Consider the following 18,823-nt stretch of genomic DNA (forward strand, 5'->3'; position numbering starts at 1 on the left):
AAAGATGGATGGACTGATGGATGCGGTGATGGATGGATGGGTAGACTGATCTAGAGTCTAAATTGTTGGATGGATGGATGGATGGATGGATGGATGGATGGATGGATGGATGGATGGATGGATGGATGGACAGATCGCTAAATTGTTGGATGGATGGATGGATGGATGGATGGATGGATGGATGAATGGACAGATGGCTAAATTGTTGGATGGATGGATGGATGGATGGATGGATGGATGGATGGATGGATGGATGGATGGATGGATAATGGATGGATGGCTAAATTGTTGGACAGGTGTATGGATGGATGGATGGATGGATGGATGGATGGATGGATGGATTGACTATTGGATAGACTGGTGGACTGATGGCTAAACTGTTGGATAGATAGATAGATAGATAGATAGATAGATAGATAGATAGATAGATAGATAGATAGATAGATAGATAGATAGATAGATAGATAGATAGATAGATAGATAGATAGATAGATAGATAGATAGATAGATAGATAGATAGACTGATGGGTGGGCTGATGGATGAATGGGTAGACTGATGGCTAAATTGTTGGATAGATGGATAGATGGATGGATGGATGGATGGATGGATGGATGACTAAATTGTTGGATAGATAGATAGATAGGTAGACATAAATTTGTCGGTTTTATTTCATTTATTTTATAAAACAAAATTCAGTGAGAAAATAGTTTTAAAAAAAATCTATCTGGCCCTACCTATGATAAACTATTGTGGCAGCTTATAATGCAACGCAACATGAATATAAAGGAGGGCGGTGTGTGTTGTGTTTCATTCATGCGCTTTGGAGCAATCAAGTCGATATGAAATTACCATGCTGCAACCTGTTGCCATGGTTACAGTTGCTAATGACTGACAGGATGACCTTTTTTTCAGGGGCTGGCTTTATGAATCACACACAGACCACGTATAAACTCTATTATTGTGGCTCATGCTGCGAGCAGGGGCGAGCTGTAATCTGTGCTGCTTCATTTCCTGTGCTGCTGCTGGCAAACTACATACACAAACCACTATCACATCCACATATTTCAATAATATAAATAGTAATAACATGCACTCATCAAGAAAATCGAAAGACAGGCCGTGCGTCTCCAGACCCAGTTATGTAATACCAGTGTATGTATAGCATACAGTCCTACAGCCCCATCCTCACGTTACTCAGCCTAAAATGATCATTTTTGCAGAATATTGGGCTTGTTTAGATGCTAAAGCTGTTATATATTACATTTTGTCGATTTTTAAATGTTACTCTCTCCCTGTTTGCTCCATTTATTAGCTCAACAAGGAAGATTTAAGCATCCACGCGTCATTCAGCCTTCGTATAACTGTATAAATCATAGTAAACGCCGCCGAATGGAGACTTTCTGTGTTTATGTCAGCGCTCTTTAGTATTATAGGAGCAATATTGAGATGGCGCTCGCTTCATCTCGCCCATTCCTTACGGACACGGACAAGCACACGCACACACACACACTACAAAACACTTACCGAATTTGTGGTCGGCCGCGGGGGCGAGACTTGCCCGAAGCGCGAGGATGGCGAGAAACAGGTGAAAAGACTCCATCCCTCAGATCAGGCGTCCATCTCAGCCGCGAGTTTATAAATCCATCCCAGAGGAGGGCTTCCTTCTTTCTGCGTGGTCTGAGGAGAGGAGATGGGGGATGGAAGGATGGATGGAGACGGTACGGAGATAAATGAGAGAGAGAGAGAGAGAGAGAGAGAGAGAGAGAGAGAGAGAGAGAGGAGGAGACGTCAAGCGTACGCAAAACCTGTCAGCGCGCGCCGCAGTCCTACAATCAGCACTGAACAGCAACCCGCCGCTGACGTCACGGACGCGCAGACTTTTTTTTTTACACAGGGCTGTGTAGTTTTGGATTTAGTTTTTCCTTGAATTTTCTTTATAAAAGCTTCATCTCGAAATTGCATGATGTGTTTACTTATGTTATCCTATAATTTGTTTGATAATTTGCAACATTAAAGGACACATGAAATCAAACTATACGTATAAACTTTGTTAGCATACATTGCTAATTTTGTGGTAAAAGATTCATTTGTTCATGTCATTAAAAAATAGTTTGCTCTTGTAATGTAAGATTAAAATATGAAAATGCTCTTCCTGTTTGTTTTCAGTAAAAGTTTTCATTTTTTTAGGGCTGCGCATAGATATATCAGAAGTCGCCTACCCTGTTGTTCTGTATTAGAAGGAATGCGTCAATAGAGCCGCCATTTTGGAACAGGGTAGCGCTCCTTTGAAATAAATGCGGGACCAAGGTACAGTGGAGGATGTGGCTATCCAAAGCCAGAGATATACACATATACACATATATCTACGATCGGGAGTTTTCCTGGATGTTAGTATGCAATTATTTTTTTTTAATTACGAAAATTTTAAATTTACATCACTTTTCTACATTGATGGATCAGTGATCGCACTGGCATTCCCGACAAAAAGCTTGTGTGATGTACTATCCACCCTCCCTCCATGACTGTTAAATTTAATCTAATCTGTGTCCTGAAACACATCTCTTCTCCTGCTTTTACTTCTCATACTCGCTTGTGAATGAATCCCCCGTTATGAACGACTCGTTCACTAGCCAACAATAATACAAGTTTCTGGCACAGCAGCATCTCGTTGTCATATTTCTTTTGCATTGTTTGCTCATTTTATTCAACAAAACTAGCAAAAGCTGAGTATTTAGTGCGAGTTGGAGCTACTTTGCCTTATGGTAAAGGCAGTAAGTGACTGTATTATCATCAAGGTTACCTGTTGAACACAAAAGTTCATAACATACAAAAACGTAAAAAACTTAATCTTACCTATGAAATGTTCTGCCTTTGTGCTTTGATTTCTTTGTTTGCTCGTTACTACATCCGTAGACAGCCCTAAAGTTCCGCATCTTCACGTAATAACACTGTGTTGACTGGTGCGGTTGAATGACATTTGTCCTGGGAGCACTGTACCAATGTGGTGGCGCTATTGACGCATGCTCAGGGTCCCTATGCGATATCTAGTGTATATATCTATGAGGGCTACGTCTGAAATGACCTATGCCTACTACGTCATTAGCTATTGCATTTGAATTTAACCGTACTACTCGACCATTAGAAAGGTACGTTCTATACAGTATGAATGCGAGTAGTATGACCAAAGAGCTTAGGATGACCAAGAGGCGACACTCTAGAGTAATTTGGGAAACAGCCACTAGAGGGCGCGGCGGCCATTATGGAATGAATACTCCAATAGAACAGCATATTAGAAGTCTGTAAAATGAACTATTAAAAGTGCTGATGATTATGATAACAAATGTTGCATTGTCGTCTTTCAGGTTGTATCTCGGCTTTAATGCGCTTTTTAAATAAGTAAATAAAAAACAAAGCAGTTGCTTGCCATTGCGAAAGTAAAGAGATCCTATAGACGGCCGATAACTTTCACTCCAAAATGGCGGAATCCGGGGCTGTTGCTGGGCGGTGCTGTTACAATGGAACGTTCTATTGAGTGTCGCCTCTTGGTCATTCTAAGCTCTTTGGTATGACTGAAACACGTACATACTACATCCGCCATTTTTGTCATGATCATGTGACCGACCGGCTTGAGTTGCATCACTTCACTCCCATTCACGAATTCTCTCACAGGGCGTCATGGGAAAGTGTAGCATCCATCCGATGCATACTTCAGAATTTCAATAGAAATAGTAGGTCATCTGGGTACTTTTCGTATACTGATTTTTGAATTCGGACATACTACTTGGCTCGCAAACTGATTTTAGCGTACTATATGGTTTTTATAACGAAAAAGTGCATTCGGTGTGAACGGACTGTAAAACCAATGTAACTGCAAGTGTTGCCTTTATTTATTTTATTTTTTAGCAGTATATTTACACTGTGTATACAGTGCATCCTGAAAGTATTCATAGCGCTTAATTTTTATCCTACAGCCTGATTCCAAAATAGATTATATTCATTAATTCCCTAAAAATTCTGCACAGAACAGCCAGTAATGACAATGTGAAAAAAGAGTTTTTGAAATTGTTGCAAATTTATTTAAAAATTTGTCGCCCCAGTCTGAGGTCAAGAGCACCCTGAAGCAAGTTTTCATTCAGGATGTCTCTGTACATTGCTGCATTCGTCTTTCCCTCTATCCTGAATAGTCTTCCAGTTCCTGCTGCTGAAAAACATGGATGGTATTAGCCTGGTGTTGAGCAGTGCCTGGTTTTCTCCAAATGTAACTCCTGGCATTCACCCCAAAGAGTTCAATTTTGGTCTCATCAGACCAGAGAATTTTGTTTCAGATTCCTTTTGGTAAATTCTAGGCAGGCTGCTTTGTGCCCTTTACTAAGGAGTGGCTTTCGTCTGGCCACTCTACTATACAGGCCTGACTGGTGGATTGCTGCACAGATGATTGTTCTTCTGTTAGGTTCTCTCTCCACAGAAGAACGCTGGAGCTCAGAGTGACCATCGGGTAATTGATTACCTCCCTGACTAAGGCCTGTCTCCCTGATAACTCAGCTTAGATGGAGGCCAGCTCTAGGAAAAGTCCTGGTGGTTCACTTCTTTCACTCAGGGATCATGGAGGCGACTGTGCTCATTGAAACTTTCAGAGCAGCAGAAATTTTTCTGTAACCTTCCCCAGCCTTGTGCTTCAAGACAATCCTCTCTCGGACGTCAACAGACAATTCCTTTGACTTCATGCTTGGTTTGTGCTCTGACATGCACTGTCAACCCTGGGTCCTTATAAAGACAGGTGTATGCCTTTACAAATCATGTCCAATCAACTGAATTTACTACAGGTGAGCTCCAATTAAGCAGCTGAAACATCTCAAGAATGATCAGTGGAAACAGAATGTACCTGAGCTCAATTTAGAGCCTAACAGCAAAGACTGTCAATACTTCTGTACATGTGATTTTTCAGCTTTTCATTTTTAATAAATTTGCAACAATTTCAAAAACTCTTTCACATTGTCATTATGGGGTATTGTGTGTAGAATGTTGAGGTAATAAATGAATTTAATCCATTCTGGAATAAGGCTGTAACATAAAAAAAATGTGGAAAAAGTGAAGCGCTATGAATACTTTCCGGATGCACTGTAAAAAACCCAAGCTAACATATAACACATTTTTAATTCCGTAAACGAAATGAAGAGAAAAAGACTAAAACAATATTGCAATTAACAGTTTTGTGACTATATATATTTGATAATATAAATTTACTCTACATTTACTCGTCTTCAAGTGGTTTCAGACCTTTCAGTTGAACACAAAAGAAGATATTTTTGAAGAATGATGGAAAGAATTAGCTATCAACATCCATAATAAGATAAACAAATGCTACAGATGTTAATGGTTACCATTTTCTGACCTTCTTCATAACTTTGTCTTGTATGTTTAACATAAAAAAACTAAACAGTTTGGAACAACTGGGGAATGAGAGAATTTTCATTTTGGGGGAACTATCCCTTTAAATAATGCAAGATTAGTTCCAAATTCAGCCTTTGGTACAGAGTAATCTAAAAAAAAAAAACAGATTTGCACAAATATAACATTGTATCACATTTAATAAACTTTTAACGTGTAAACTATATAATCATAATAAAAAAGTGGGACTTTAAAAATCTGGAGATGCTCTCCTTTTCAAAACTGTATAAAAGTTGCACAGACATCAACACAAATAATTCCCACTCCACCCGCACACTTTACTTGTACAGAAGCAACTGTTTATTGAAAAGAAAACCTTGGATATCATCAAATACAGAGACTTCACAATCCTGTATCTGATGCCAAATATCCTCTAAGGCAAGTATATTGTTGGTCATAAGGCACAGGAAATACATACATATATATATTTATTTATATATACATCAATAAGGCAAGCTCAGCAGAGAGAGGTGCTCTGACTGCATACGTCTGCATTAATCATAAACAATAATAAAAGCATAATAAAATCTGACATATTATACACAATAATTTATCGAATAAAAACACATTCTTGCTGACAGGAATAAGGTCAGAACAGTTTGAGGTCTGACCGTCTGCATAGCACAAGCTCAGCTCAGTGACGCTACAGAAGACCAAACCGCAACCTTCACTTTAACACCAGACTACACACGCAAAAATACTCAATGAGTGTAGAAGCACAGCGGGAGTACAAGGGCTGAGAGGTGAACGGGTGTTTCTGGAAGAGGAGTGAATTTGTGAATTGAGTGTTACACTAAATATTATTCAGAGCTATTGCAACGTTGGACAGTCATGGTTATGTGACATGGTTATGTTTTGTGCTGTGCTGCACCACACAAGAGAACGTATAAACACACAATTATTTATATATATGTGAACACTTGGGGGTGCAAGACATGGTAACACTTTACAATACAGGATGGGGAGTTAATGTTTGCTGATGTATTTACTAACATGATGCTCGCACAGCATTCACCAATCATAGATCAACATTTACTAATGGATTGTTTAGAAATAACATTAGTTAATGCACTGTGCGTTAAAATAAACTAACAATAAATGACTGTTTTCATTTTCTAACATTGACAAACATGAATCCTTTATTAAGATCTTTGCTCATGTTAGTGAATGTTAATTAACATTAACTACAAGTCATGAATTATAAAGTGTTACAAAAACATGTAGGTGCCTATTTGGTTTAATTAGAAACTCACCAAACTTTACATCGATGAGCCAAGCACTTCTTTGGTAGATCTGTCTCCTAAAAGGAGCATCTGTAGACATTGACGGAGATTATAATGCATAGGTCTCAAACTCGATTCCTGGAGGGCCACAGCACTGCAGTTTTGCTCCACCCCTAATCAAACACAGCAGATCCAACTAATCAAGGTGTTTAAAACTACTAGAGACTAATAAGCAGGTGTGAGTTGGAGGTGCAATTATGCAGAGCTGCGGCCCTCCAGGAATTGAGTTTGAGACCATTGTTATAATGTATAACACTTTCAAAGCAAGCGCGAGTGCTTGTTTAACAAGAACTCTTCGGGTTATTATTAATCAAACCTTTCCAAATATTAGAGTATTTACTATTTATTTATGTATTTACAGTCTGAGCTCAGTAATAGATGCATATACACACACAGCTATGGAAAAGATCACATAAAAAGTTTTTCTGGATTCATTAGAGATGGTCTTTTTGAGTAAAATGTTAATATCTGTTTGATTCTGTAAAGTTTGAGGACTTTTCTTTCAAACTTCAAATAAATATGGTCCATATGGTTGCAGGAAATGATAGTCAATGTAATAAATTCATTTTTTAAAAATAGTTTAAACCCTCAAGTGCTTCCAAACCTTTACAAATATTTTCCCCGTTGAACACAAAAGATACTTTGAAAAATGTTAGAAGCCTATAACCAAAACGAACAAATACTATAGAAAGTCAATGGTTACCAGTTTCCAGCATTTTTCAAAATAACTTTGCTCTAGGGAGAAAAAAAACTCAAACAAGTTCGTGTCCTTTGAAATTTGACAGAGTTTTAACTTCCCAGAAGTTAAAACACTGATATTATGTTGCTTAAAAATGTAAAACCTTATTTTAAAAAGTAGAAGAAATGTCATCAGTGGCTTGCAGAAAAAAACAGCATAACCATAAATCACAAATTCAGAAAAAAGTTGAATTTCTAAGCATTTTTTCCCCCATAGCTGTATATTTTATATAATCACTCCACCATTATTGCATGTTTGATGGATGCTCTTAGAGTTTTTCACTCTTGCTTTAAAAGTCTTTATTGTGTAAACAACAAATCAAGGTAACACTTTATTATGATGGTCCATTTGAGTATTAGTAGACTGTCTGCTTAATATCAGCTAATACTGCTCCTTCAACAGACATTTAATTGACTATAAGTAACTTTGCAAGTACATGTCAACTTAAACTAACCCTAACCCCAACCTTAAAGTCTACTTATAATCTAATGAGAATCAGTTGGCATATAGATGCAATGTAACTTAAATTCAACAAACAGACCAACAAAATAAAGTGTGACCCAAATCAATCCAACAAATGAACTATTTCCCTTTAAAACTTTCTCTTTTACTCTTGCCAAGTCAGTGCACATAACAGCAGTAGAGTTTTTTTTCTCCTTTCCTACTACAAATCTATTAAAAGTGATTCAAGAAGTATGAATTCTGCCCACAGGCCAAAACACATGGCTTAAACATAGCTGAGGTTTGGAGTCTTGCGCAGGGATTTGTAGTTTTTCTTTTTCTTCATGTTGTAGTTTTCTATGATTACGGTGATGGTCGCTTAAATCCGTCCACTGAAAGCTCATACCTGCCAAACACACACATTCACCTTCAATTTTATGAAGTTATGGTCACATATTTTGCATAACAATGAAATTCGTGTAGTTAATTTTGAAATGCCATTTTCAGGAAAACTGCAAAATGTAAGAGTTCATATGATTTGTGATTTTACCATTGCGTTGAGCTCTTTGATGGGTCCTCGAGGTTAAATTCAACTATCACCTGAAACACAAACACAATCCAAATTTCCAAACAGTTGTTTATGAGGCATAGACCTACAATATTTCTGATATGGTTTTGAAAAATAATTGTACAAATGGTTTGTTCTCCGGGTGCTCCGGTATCCCTCCTAAACGTCCAAAGACATGCGGTATAGGATAAAGATATGTTACTTTTCACTTAAGCTGTTCAGTAATACAGCTAAACAAAAATAAATAACAATAAATACAAAAAAAATCCATAAATATTAGGCATTGCAATCCAAGTCTTCTGAAGAGATAGGATCATTTTATATGATGATCAGAGTTTATTTAGCCTTTTATTCACATGAAGCTATTGGTCAGCAAACCAACTCAAATCTGGCCATCGAGGCTTAATTTTGGTGCTTTACAAGAATTAACAAGATTCATTCTAATGTCAACAGGCATGGGACGATAACCGTTTTCAAGGTATACCACGGTTTGTCAAGGTTTTAAAACCGGCCAATTTTTCTGTAATACCGTTCCTAAGGTATGTGTAAGATATTACCTTTTTTTTTTTTTTTTTTTTTTTAGGACAACAATATCTCCAGGAGAATCAGCAGAACAGATCTCCAAAGATTTAGTTTTAATTTGTTAAGAAATCTGTGTTTTTGAAACTAATGAAGACAGCAGAAGTCAATGTTTCATTTGAATTAGTTAGCCTGACATGTTTACAGCTACAAAATATATTAAATGTTTCTCAAAATGAAGTATTTTGTGTTCAAAGGGCAAAAAAGTTTTTGTTTTCTTCCCAGACATTTAAAAAATAATATATTTTAGCACAGTAACCACAATACCGTGAAACCTTGATATTTTTATTCAAGGTTATCATCACCGTCAGAATCTTCAGAAACGTCAGCACCAATAGTCTCATGGCCAGTGCAGCAACTGTGCTTTGGGCACCCCAAGATCCAACCCTTTCTTATAGGATATCTTTCCTATCCCAATAAATGCAACCCCTTCCCTAAAACAGCAAAAATAAATCCATATCATATAATTCAATATTAGTTATTAATTGAAAAAAATAATAATAAAGATCCACAGCCATATCACCATGCAGGCCAAGACCAGTTACTCACTGAGACTAACCAGGGCTGAGCCTGGTAAGAACCTGGATGGGAGACCACATTGGAAAACTAGGTTGCTTTTGGAAGTCCATGGGGTCTTAAAAAGTCTTAAATTTTCAAAACAACATTTTAGGCCTTAAAAAGTCTTAAATTCACTGAAATATTGTTTAGGTCTTTGATATTTTTAAACAGGACTTTAATTTCCTCTTTCCAAGTAAAGCTACCAAATCGGGCTGAGATCCATGCAATCATCAACAATCCAGACAGAGCAACATATCCCTATAACAAAACTACTTACAGAAGTAAGGGGGAGTGTTAATAAATAGACATGAAACTTAAGGTTTTATAACAGAAACACATTAGGTTGAATCCATTTGGACCAAAAGCCAACAAATACTGTATATATTTTTGATTAATCATGTAATTTTCTCTGTAATATACTTTCAGCAATGTTAAACTTGTCATTAAAAAAATAAACATTAGGGATGTGACAAGATCTCGTATAGAAGCGTAAAAAGTAGAGGTGTAACCCTGGTGTCCTAGCCAAATTTCATCCATCGGCCCTCCCAATAATCCCCATCCAAAGAATGTGCTCTATGAATGTCTCTCCACTCCACCAATAGCTGGTGTGTGGCGAGCGCACTGGCGCGGTTGTCCTGTGGCTGCAGTCGAATCATCCAAGTGGATGCTACACTGGTGGTGGTGTAAAGACACCCCTCATGATTGTGAAGCACTTTAGGTGTATGGCCATACACAATGAATGTGCTATATCAATACACATTACATTACATTTAAATAAAATACATTTAAATAAACATTTTTAGATGCACAGATGTGCAACAGAAGGACAAAAATCTCACATTTCGCTTCAATATTTTTTATTTGAGAACTGAAAAAAACATCTTATGTGTTTAGAATGATATGATGGTGAGTTGATGATGCAAAAATGATCAATTTGGGGTGAACTAATTCTTTAGGAAACTGGTGAGGTTTGATGAGAAATGTAAGATCAATATTATTAAGAGGATTTGGGAGGTTGTATATCATATAAATCAGAGTTTCTCAACCACGTTCCTGGAGGACCTCGAGCTCTGCATATTTTCAATGAAAAAGTAACCAAACACTCCTGAATCAGATCATTAGCAGAGACAGAAAGACCTGAAATGGGTGTGACAGACAAAGGAGGCATCCAAAACATGCAGTGCTGGTGGTCCTCCAGGAACATGGTTGAGAAATACTGCTATAAATGGTGTGAGGCATGTTACCTTTCCTAGCAGCCCTCTGTGTTTTGCCAGTATTCCTCCTCCATTCTTCACGGCCACATCTAGAGTTCTCTTCTGCAACTCCACGATGGACACTGTGAACTCAAACCTACACAAACACACGTGCAAGCTATTTAATCACATGAAAAACTTGAATTGTTCATAATATACTGCAATCATAGAACATACTGGGAGGTAAAAAGCATTAATAAAACATTTGGTGGGAAAAGGAACTGACGTTTGATCAAAGACGGGGTTCACTGTTTTCTTCGCTGTGCTTGTTTTTCTGCGTCCAGAGCGCCGCTTGTCAGGTAGTAAATACAAACGCACGTATGGATCGGAACCATTTTGAGAAGCAGAGATCAGATTTCTGCAAACAAGAAAAATTCATGCATTCATATTACAAACACCAATTTTTAAATGAATTTTCAGAATAATTTGTACACACAGTAATGAGTAAAACATAAACAGTATAAAGTATTTAAGGGAAAAAAATTGTCTAATTCAAAACAATATTACAATACCACAGTGTGCACAGTTAAGGATAAATAGTAGACTTCTAATCAATGCCAAGACAGGTCAAAGGAATTTCCCAAAGCTTCTGAAATGACTTAAATTTTCCATTTAACATAAGTCCAATCTTTTCCATAATTAAGCTTTCTTTAATCAGTATCCTCCAGTCCTTGATAAGAGGGGTTTCTGTCTTGACCCATTTATTCATAATTAATTTTCTCCCCAGCATCAGCAAAGGTGTTAATAATATCTGAATGTTTAAAAAAAAACATTCGGGGTGTGTGTGTGTTCATGTATTATGGACAGTTCGTCACAAACACCATTTCAAAAATCAGCAATCAAAGAACATTCCCAAAGACAATAAAAGAGATACTATTATTGCATTTTAGACACTGAGCTGAAACAGTGTTATTTGGGGATTTTTAAGCTCAGTGTACAATATTATACTGCATTTCTTTAAATCTGTTGCAGACTGAAATATTCAAGGGTAGTCTGATAATATCATCCCAGACATTTTTGTCAATGTCGCATTTTAAGTTCTTACTCCATGTCTTCTGCAATGAAATCAGATTATACTGGTTTATCATGGAGTCAAATTTTGATATAAAGTGCTTAACTTCAGTATTCTGAAGGTCAAATCTATCCAAAAAGAAATGAGCTATTCAAGGTGAGACTGCCATGTTTAGTAATAAAACGCCTTATCTGCAGATATTTTTTTTACTTTACTTTCTTTATTGTCCGCAAGTGGAAATTTATCTTTGGCTTCACCACACAACCACATCAGTGTTTACATTAAAAGCATCACAGAAAAAACAGGCACCACAAATACATTCAATGTCATCATATATATCACATTAAAAACTCTATTTAAAACCTATACATACTTAGAATCCAGTATTTGAAATTCTAATGACATTTTTCTTTACTTGAGGTTGCCATAAAATGTCTTTTTGATGGCAAGAGCTGAAATTTTATATTTAAGGGATGGGAACAATCTTCAATAATGACGTGTGCTTTCTGCTTAATTCTCATTGAATAAATTTAGTTTGGTTGTCTTTGTGCTTTACCTACAATTGCACTGCCAATTTTTACTACTCGACAGTTTTTGCTTTTCCTTAATTGGGAACAGTCCATACCTTGCAATCATGTTAAAACCCACAACACTTTCAACCAAGTTCTTGTATACCATCTTTAGAACATCTTGACTTACACCATATTGTTGTAACCTCCTAATAAGATATAATCTCTGCATTGCTTTTTAAAAATAAATGCACTGTGCATTTGCAGCAAATGTTAATCCGCTATCAATAACTGTTCCTAAATATTTAAAAACATCCAACTGTCTCCATTTCATGTCCCTCATGGATCAGAGGTTTCAACCCTTGACTAAGGACTAGTTTATTTCTGCTAATTATCATCTCCTTGGTTTTATTAAAATTGATCTCCAGTGAACTCCTTTTACACCAATTTTGAAGCAAATTTATATAATTATAGTACAAGGGATCTCCTTCTGTTCCTGTTATAGTTAACCAGCCAACAAGTGCCATATCATCTGCATATTTAAATAAGTTAAAACCTAAATCCTGGATCTTAAGTTCATTTGTGTAAATGAATTACGCTTTAAATGCTTTAAATGTAACTTCTCAAATGACATGAACAAAACCTCATGAGAGAGATCAGATATCCAGTATATTGCCAAATTAATCCAGCAACCAAATTGAGAGCCCATATAAATATGGTAAAAATTTGTATTACTGATCAATGTGGATAAAATAGGCAGGTTCTGATTGTACTTAAGAGATCTTCTGATCTGCGACCAGGTTTTGATAGCTCTGATAATGAGTGGGGGTGTTGTGAAATAATAAAAAAAAAAAAGATTATAGTTTCAATCTGTTAGTTAAGGATATTTATAATCTAGTTCTCCACAACAGTGACAAAATTAGCATTTAGAAAATATAAAACTGATATAAACATTCAAAGCTTGCAGTTTGTCACTTTCTCACAAATGAATCGTTTTTTCTCCCTTCATACTTCAAGTTTTGCATCGACTCTTGACCAATCAAATACTCTCTAGTATTTAACATGCCCCGCCCCCTTCTCATTTGTTTTTCATTTGATGCGCTTGATCTCAATCACTCTCACAGACACAGCTGTGATAAAATGAAATGCTATTGGCTGTTTTTTAAAGGGGAGGAGCTATTTTATTTCACCCGGTTTCAGTTGAGATTTTGTCAGACATCAAATAAAAATAAATGCATATTTCAACGCACTTCATGGTACCTTTAAGCAAAAACATTTAAAATCTGCATTACATGTTTGTTTACCTGCATTTGTGTACCACGACAATCAGCTTATTTCTTTGGGGACTGTGTCTGATGGTTAGCTCAATTTCACCCAGAGGAGCGAAACCCGGTGAAGCGCCGCTGCAAACACACAGATTACATTGTCAATGTGAAGCTTCCTTCATTTATATTTTAAGACACATCAGCAGCATTGGCTATACTCATGCCAACACTTATACTAAGTATTCAATGCATAATATACAAACATAACTGTTTTAGTAACACTTTAAAATAAGGGTCTATTAGTTCATGTATTTACTAATGAAAACAAAGTATGAATAATTTTGTAAAGCAATTATTAATTATAGTTCATCATTAACTAATGCATTATTAGCCTGCAAAGTTAACATTAGTTAATGCACTGTGAGTTAACAGGAACTAACGTTATTTGACCTCAATAACATTAACTAATGTTAACAAAGATGACTAAATACAGTAATAAAAGTATTACTAATTGGTTGTTTGTTAATCAATACATGAAATAGCATTAACTTATGGGCCAATATTTTAAAGTGTTACCACTGTTTCTTAATAGTCATGCACTGTACAAAAATCATACAAACAACAAAACTTAAAGTCATAAAAAATATTTCAATTTGATCGATGATAAATATTTTAAAATTCCTCCAGAAGACACCCTTTTAAACATTTCCCTTTAAATATTTCTTGAATAAAAACAATGAAAATAGAATGTAAATTCTATTAAAATATATATGATTAAGTGAAAATATATATAGCAAGTTACAAATAGATTTCTCTTCTCCTTTCAGTACATATGAGTGCCCAATTCTACATCTCGTATGTACAGCCTGGTCATTTGTAAATTCAAAACAGTTATTATTTCTTGGACCTTCCTTGAAATGATGTACAGTAAAGTTAAAAAAATTTATTGTTTTACTTCTTTTTCCAAATATATTAAGTGCTGTTTGACAGAGCAAGGAAATGTTTACAGTATTTACTGCTTTTTATTCTCAAAGAAGTCTTTTTTGTTTAGTTTGGCTGGAATAAAAGCAGGCTGTACATTTTAAATTAAAAATTATTAGCCCCAGAGAAACATGTCTATTTTTTTCAATTGGCTACAGAACAAAACCACATTTACCCAGTGACTACAAATAGGTTTCTCTTCCCCTTTCAATAAATATGAGTGTGTAAGTCTTGACACTAACCAGGCACTTTATTAGGTACACCTGTCCAACTGCTCGTTAACACAAATTTCTAATCAGCCAGTCACATGGCAGCATTTAGGCTTGTAGACACTGAAGGGCTACAGCAAATAAAAGATTGGAAAAACGTTGCCTGGTCTCATTTCTGCTGCGACATTCGGATGGTAGGGTCAGAATTTGACGTTAGCAACATGTAAGCATGGATTCATCCTGCCTTGTATCAACGGTTCAGGGTGCTGGTGGTGTAATGGTGTGGGGGATATTTTCTTGGCACACTTTGGGCCCATTAGTACTAAATGAGCATCGTGTCAACGCCACAGTCTACCTGAGAATTGTTGCAGACCATGTCAATCCCTTTATGACCACAGTGTACCCATCTTTTGATGCCTACTTCCAGCAGGATAATGCGCCATATCCTATAGCGCGAATCATTTCAGACTACTTTTTTGAACATGACAATGAGTTCACTGTACTTAAATGGCCTCCACACTCACCAGAGCTCAATCCAATAAAGCATCTTTGGGATGTGATGGAACAGGGGATTTGCATTATGGATGTGCAGCCGACAATTCCGCAGCAACTGTGTGATGCTATCATGTCAATATATACCAAAATCTCAAAAAAAAAAAAAAAAAAAAACATTACTAGTACCTTGTTAAATCTTTGCCACGAAGGATTAAGGGACCGATCACACCGAACGTGATTTTTGCGTTGAGGGGTGCCTTTTTGAATGATTTACTAATGGCTGCAAGCATTTTGCATGCTGCTTATGCGCCCTGCGCGCCTAGCGTTTTAACCACCTGCTGCACCTTGCGTCTTTGCCCTTGCGTGCTGTGTGCTCGCTTTTGAAAAGAATTAAACTCTGAGCGGAAAAAGCGTGTTACGTCAGATGTGTCTCTTTCAATCTAAAAATCAACTAAAAGTAGAGGCGGGGTTTCTTTTGAGGTGCCTGCACTGTTTGTGTTAACAAGATGGAGAAGACACTTGTGGTTGCTGTTTTGAGTTATCCAGAGCTGTATAAAAATTACAAATGTTGAATATCACAATATTATTAAATATTAAACACTCTCGCTCAATACCCAGCTGATTCATTCATTGCCTAGCGAAAATGCGCGTTCGGTGAAATCAGTTCAAGGCAGTTCTGAAGGTAAAAGGGGGTTCAACCCGGTACTAATAAGTGTACCTAATAAAGTGGCCAGTGACTTTTCATTTTCCAATTGGCTATAGAATAAACCATTTTTATTTAACTTGTCTAATTAACCTAGTTAAGCCTTTAAATTCCACTTTAGGCTGAAAACAACCATTATGTAAAATAACTACAAAAATAAATGGTAAATATTTCAAATAAAATGAGTGATTACAAATGAGTTTTTAAAACTATTATGTTTAAAAATGTGTAAAAAAATGTTCTTTATATTAAACAGCACTTGAACTGAATTTCACAGGAGGGCTAATAATTCTGACTTCAACGGTACATCGCCTGTTTAACTCGACTATTCAGGAAAAAAAAAACATTACAGTATATCATGGTTAACTTGAGATCATATTCCTAAATGGCAGTAAATTGGCCAGTCTATTAAAAACATTTAGTTCTGCATTTGCACTGCCTGAGACAGAAAGACGTAGGCCTGTCATGATATCTATTTTTTGATGTGCAATATATTGCACCAATATATATATATATATATATATATATATATATATATATATATATATATATATATATATATATATATATATATACGATATTAATATATAACAATATTATTGTAATTTTATGCCACTCATTATATAATGCCAGAATGACAATATAATATCATCACAATGCAAGTACACTCCTCCAAAGAACACATTATATTTTATCATTAAGAACATTTCATTTAATTATAGTCATTTTATAAAATTAAGTAATTTTGCATTGGAATCAGGATGTGAAAACGCATATCCTAAACTAGGGGTCCTGAGGGGCTGGTGTCTTCCATAGTTTAGCTACAACTTCCTTTAACACACCTCCCTTGAAGTTTCTACTATACCTAGTAAAAGCTTGATGAGCTGGTTCAGGTGATTTTAAACGAGGTTGGAACTAATAAATGCAGGACACCGGCCCTCCAGGACCGAGTTTGAACACCCCTGTCCTAAACAAATGAATAATAATAAATGTTAACAAAATGGTGCAAAGTAAAAAGTAACAGAGGCTGCGATATCTGCTACCAGATCTATTTTCAGTTGTCAGACAGCCACATGAAAATATACTATAGAATTTTAGAGTAAATACTACAGCGTTTCTTTTTAACCATACTGACACTAACACCGCCAACAGAGATAGAGATGTTGTGCAATCAGCTAAAATGTTGCTAGAATTGTTTTTTATGTATGGATGATATATATTGCATCCCCAAAAATGATTGAGCTCATGTCCATGTGTTGTGCGATAAGTCGATATATTGATTGTCGTGACAGGCTAGAGAGACGTATAGATATGAATCAACTTCATTCTTTATAATGGCTCTATTTTAGTGTTACAAAAAGTGAATTCATCACAGAAAATAAACACTGATGAAATAAACAGATGCCTATTGCAGTGGTCAAAAGAGTGTAACTTGATCCTTCAAAATAAATAATCTATAATTATGATGTTCTGCCAGTTGGTGGCGACAGGCAATTGCAAACAAAAATATATAATACTACCAAATAAGTTCAAGTCATAAAATAGCGAAAGAATGATCAAGGTTCTCTTATAATTTCAACTAAATCAAAAAACCATGATTAGACAGATATTTAATTGCTGAGACATGCAGAGTTGCCTATTCAAAATTGTGACACGATCATGATTAATATTCTAAACAAAAAAATGATGTCTCCATATTCACCCACAATGCTGCAGCTTAGCCAAAACATGTTAAAAATGTGAACACGTACTTATGTAAATGCTGTATGGTCTTCTGGAGCTCCTGTGTGGCGGCGAGATTGGAGATGTCTGAGGCGATGCTGGGCGTTTGCTCTTTGCTGTTCAGGTGGAGATTGGAGCCAGAAATGGCCAGGTTAGACATGCTCTTGCCTGATTTAGCCAGATGTGGGGGTGATTCCTCCAGCGGTTTGCGGTCTGTTACGGGTTCCACCCGTGGAGAGGGAGTTGGGGTGGGCTGGGTTCGGGGTGCAGGTGCGGGCTGCTGGGTTTTGGATGTTTTTGCAGGCTCTGAAACTGCAGGCCGCTGAGGAGTAGCGTTGGATGTCTTCCTCACAGAGCCGGCCCTGTGGACCTGAGCTGAGGACGGTTTATCTGATGCTGCCAATTTATCCAGAGACAGAATCTGAAATGTACACAGAGATGCCTTGATCACCGATTGATGTTATGCAAAATCATTCAGGGTTTGTTTCTTTTCAAGTCATGCGAGACCGCATTTGTCACAGATGCCACATTGAAGCCATTTATATTTTGGAAAGCGCTATTAAAATAAAACAGAACAAACAACTTTCCAAAAATTCCAAAATTTTTTTTTATTATTTTTTATTTTTTTATTTTAGTTTCAGTTGAAGTATAACTTTATAATTCAGGAATCTACATAGTTAGAGCTACACACTAGTGCTAAAAGAAATCCAACAAAATTCCTTCATTCATTTTCCTTTGGCTTAGTCTCTACTTCAGTGGTCGCCACAGCAGAATGAACCGCCAACTATTTCAGCATACGTTTTATGCAACGGATGCCCTACCAGCCACAACCCAGTACTGGGAAACACCTATACACACTCATTCACAATTTAGCTTACCTAATTCACCTACACTGCATGTCTTTGGACTGTGGAGAAAACGGGAGCACCCAGAGGAAACCCAAACAAACACAAGGAGAACATGCAAGCTTCACACAGAAATGCCAAATGGCCCAGCCGGGACTCGAACCAGTGACCTTCTTGCTGTGAGGTGATAGTGCTAACCACTGAGCCAATGT

At 36.5% G+C, this 18,823-nt stretch overlaps 2 protein-coding genes across 10 annotated transcripts in view; both read right to left on the bottom strand.

Moving 5' to 3' along the window:
• Positions 1-1,700, bottom strand: part of slco5a1b (solute carrier organic anion transporter family member 5A1b) — a 42,205-nt gene extending 40,505 nt beyond the window's left edge. For all 3 annotated transcript variants that reach the window (XR_015477511.1, NM_001443975.1, NM_001443974.1), the window contains 1 exon segment: positions 1,526-1,700. Coding sequence is in view for 2 of the 3 variants with exons in the window: in NM_001443975.1 (NP_001430904.1) it covers positions 1,526-1,601 (76 nt within the window). In the remaining variant the exon portion in view is untranslated.
• A 4,026-nt stretch (positions 1,701-5,726) lies between these two features.
• The window catches only part of esyt2a (extended synaptotagmin-like protein 2a), a 72,750-nt gene continuing 59,653 nt past the window's right edge, over positions 5,727-18,823 (bottom strand). For 4 of the 7 annotated variants that reach the window (XM_087241251.1, XM_087241250.1, XM_087241249.1 and 1 more), the window contains 6 exons: positions 17,796-18,187; positions 13,696-13,794; positions 11,097-11,228; positions 10,862-10,967; positions 8,463-8,512; positions 5,727-8,318 (listed from right to left, as the gene is read on the bottom strand). In XM_087241251.1, the coding sequence (XP_087097377.1) occupies positions 8,276-8,318; positions 8,463-8,512; positions 10,862-10,967; positions 11,097-11,228; positions 13,696-13,794; positions 17,796-18,187 (822 nt within the window). In that variant the 3' untranslated portion in view covers positions 5,727-8,275. The remainder of the gene's footprint in view (positions 8,319-8,462; positions 8,513-10,861; positions 10,968-11,096; positions 11,229-13,695; positions 13,795-17,795; positions 18,188-18,823) is intronic. The other 3 variants (XR_015478850.1, XR_015478849.1, XR_015478848.1) reach the window with 1 other exon arrangement.

Source organism: Danio rerio, chromosome 2, assembly GCF_052040795.2.
Source record: "Danio rerio strain M-AB ecotype USA chromosome 2, GRCz13ab, whole genome shotgun sequence".
NCBI classification, from domain to species: domain Eukaryota; kingdom Metazoa; phylum Chordata; class Actinopteri; order Cypriniformes; family Danionidae; genus Danio; species Danio rerio.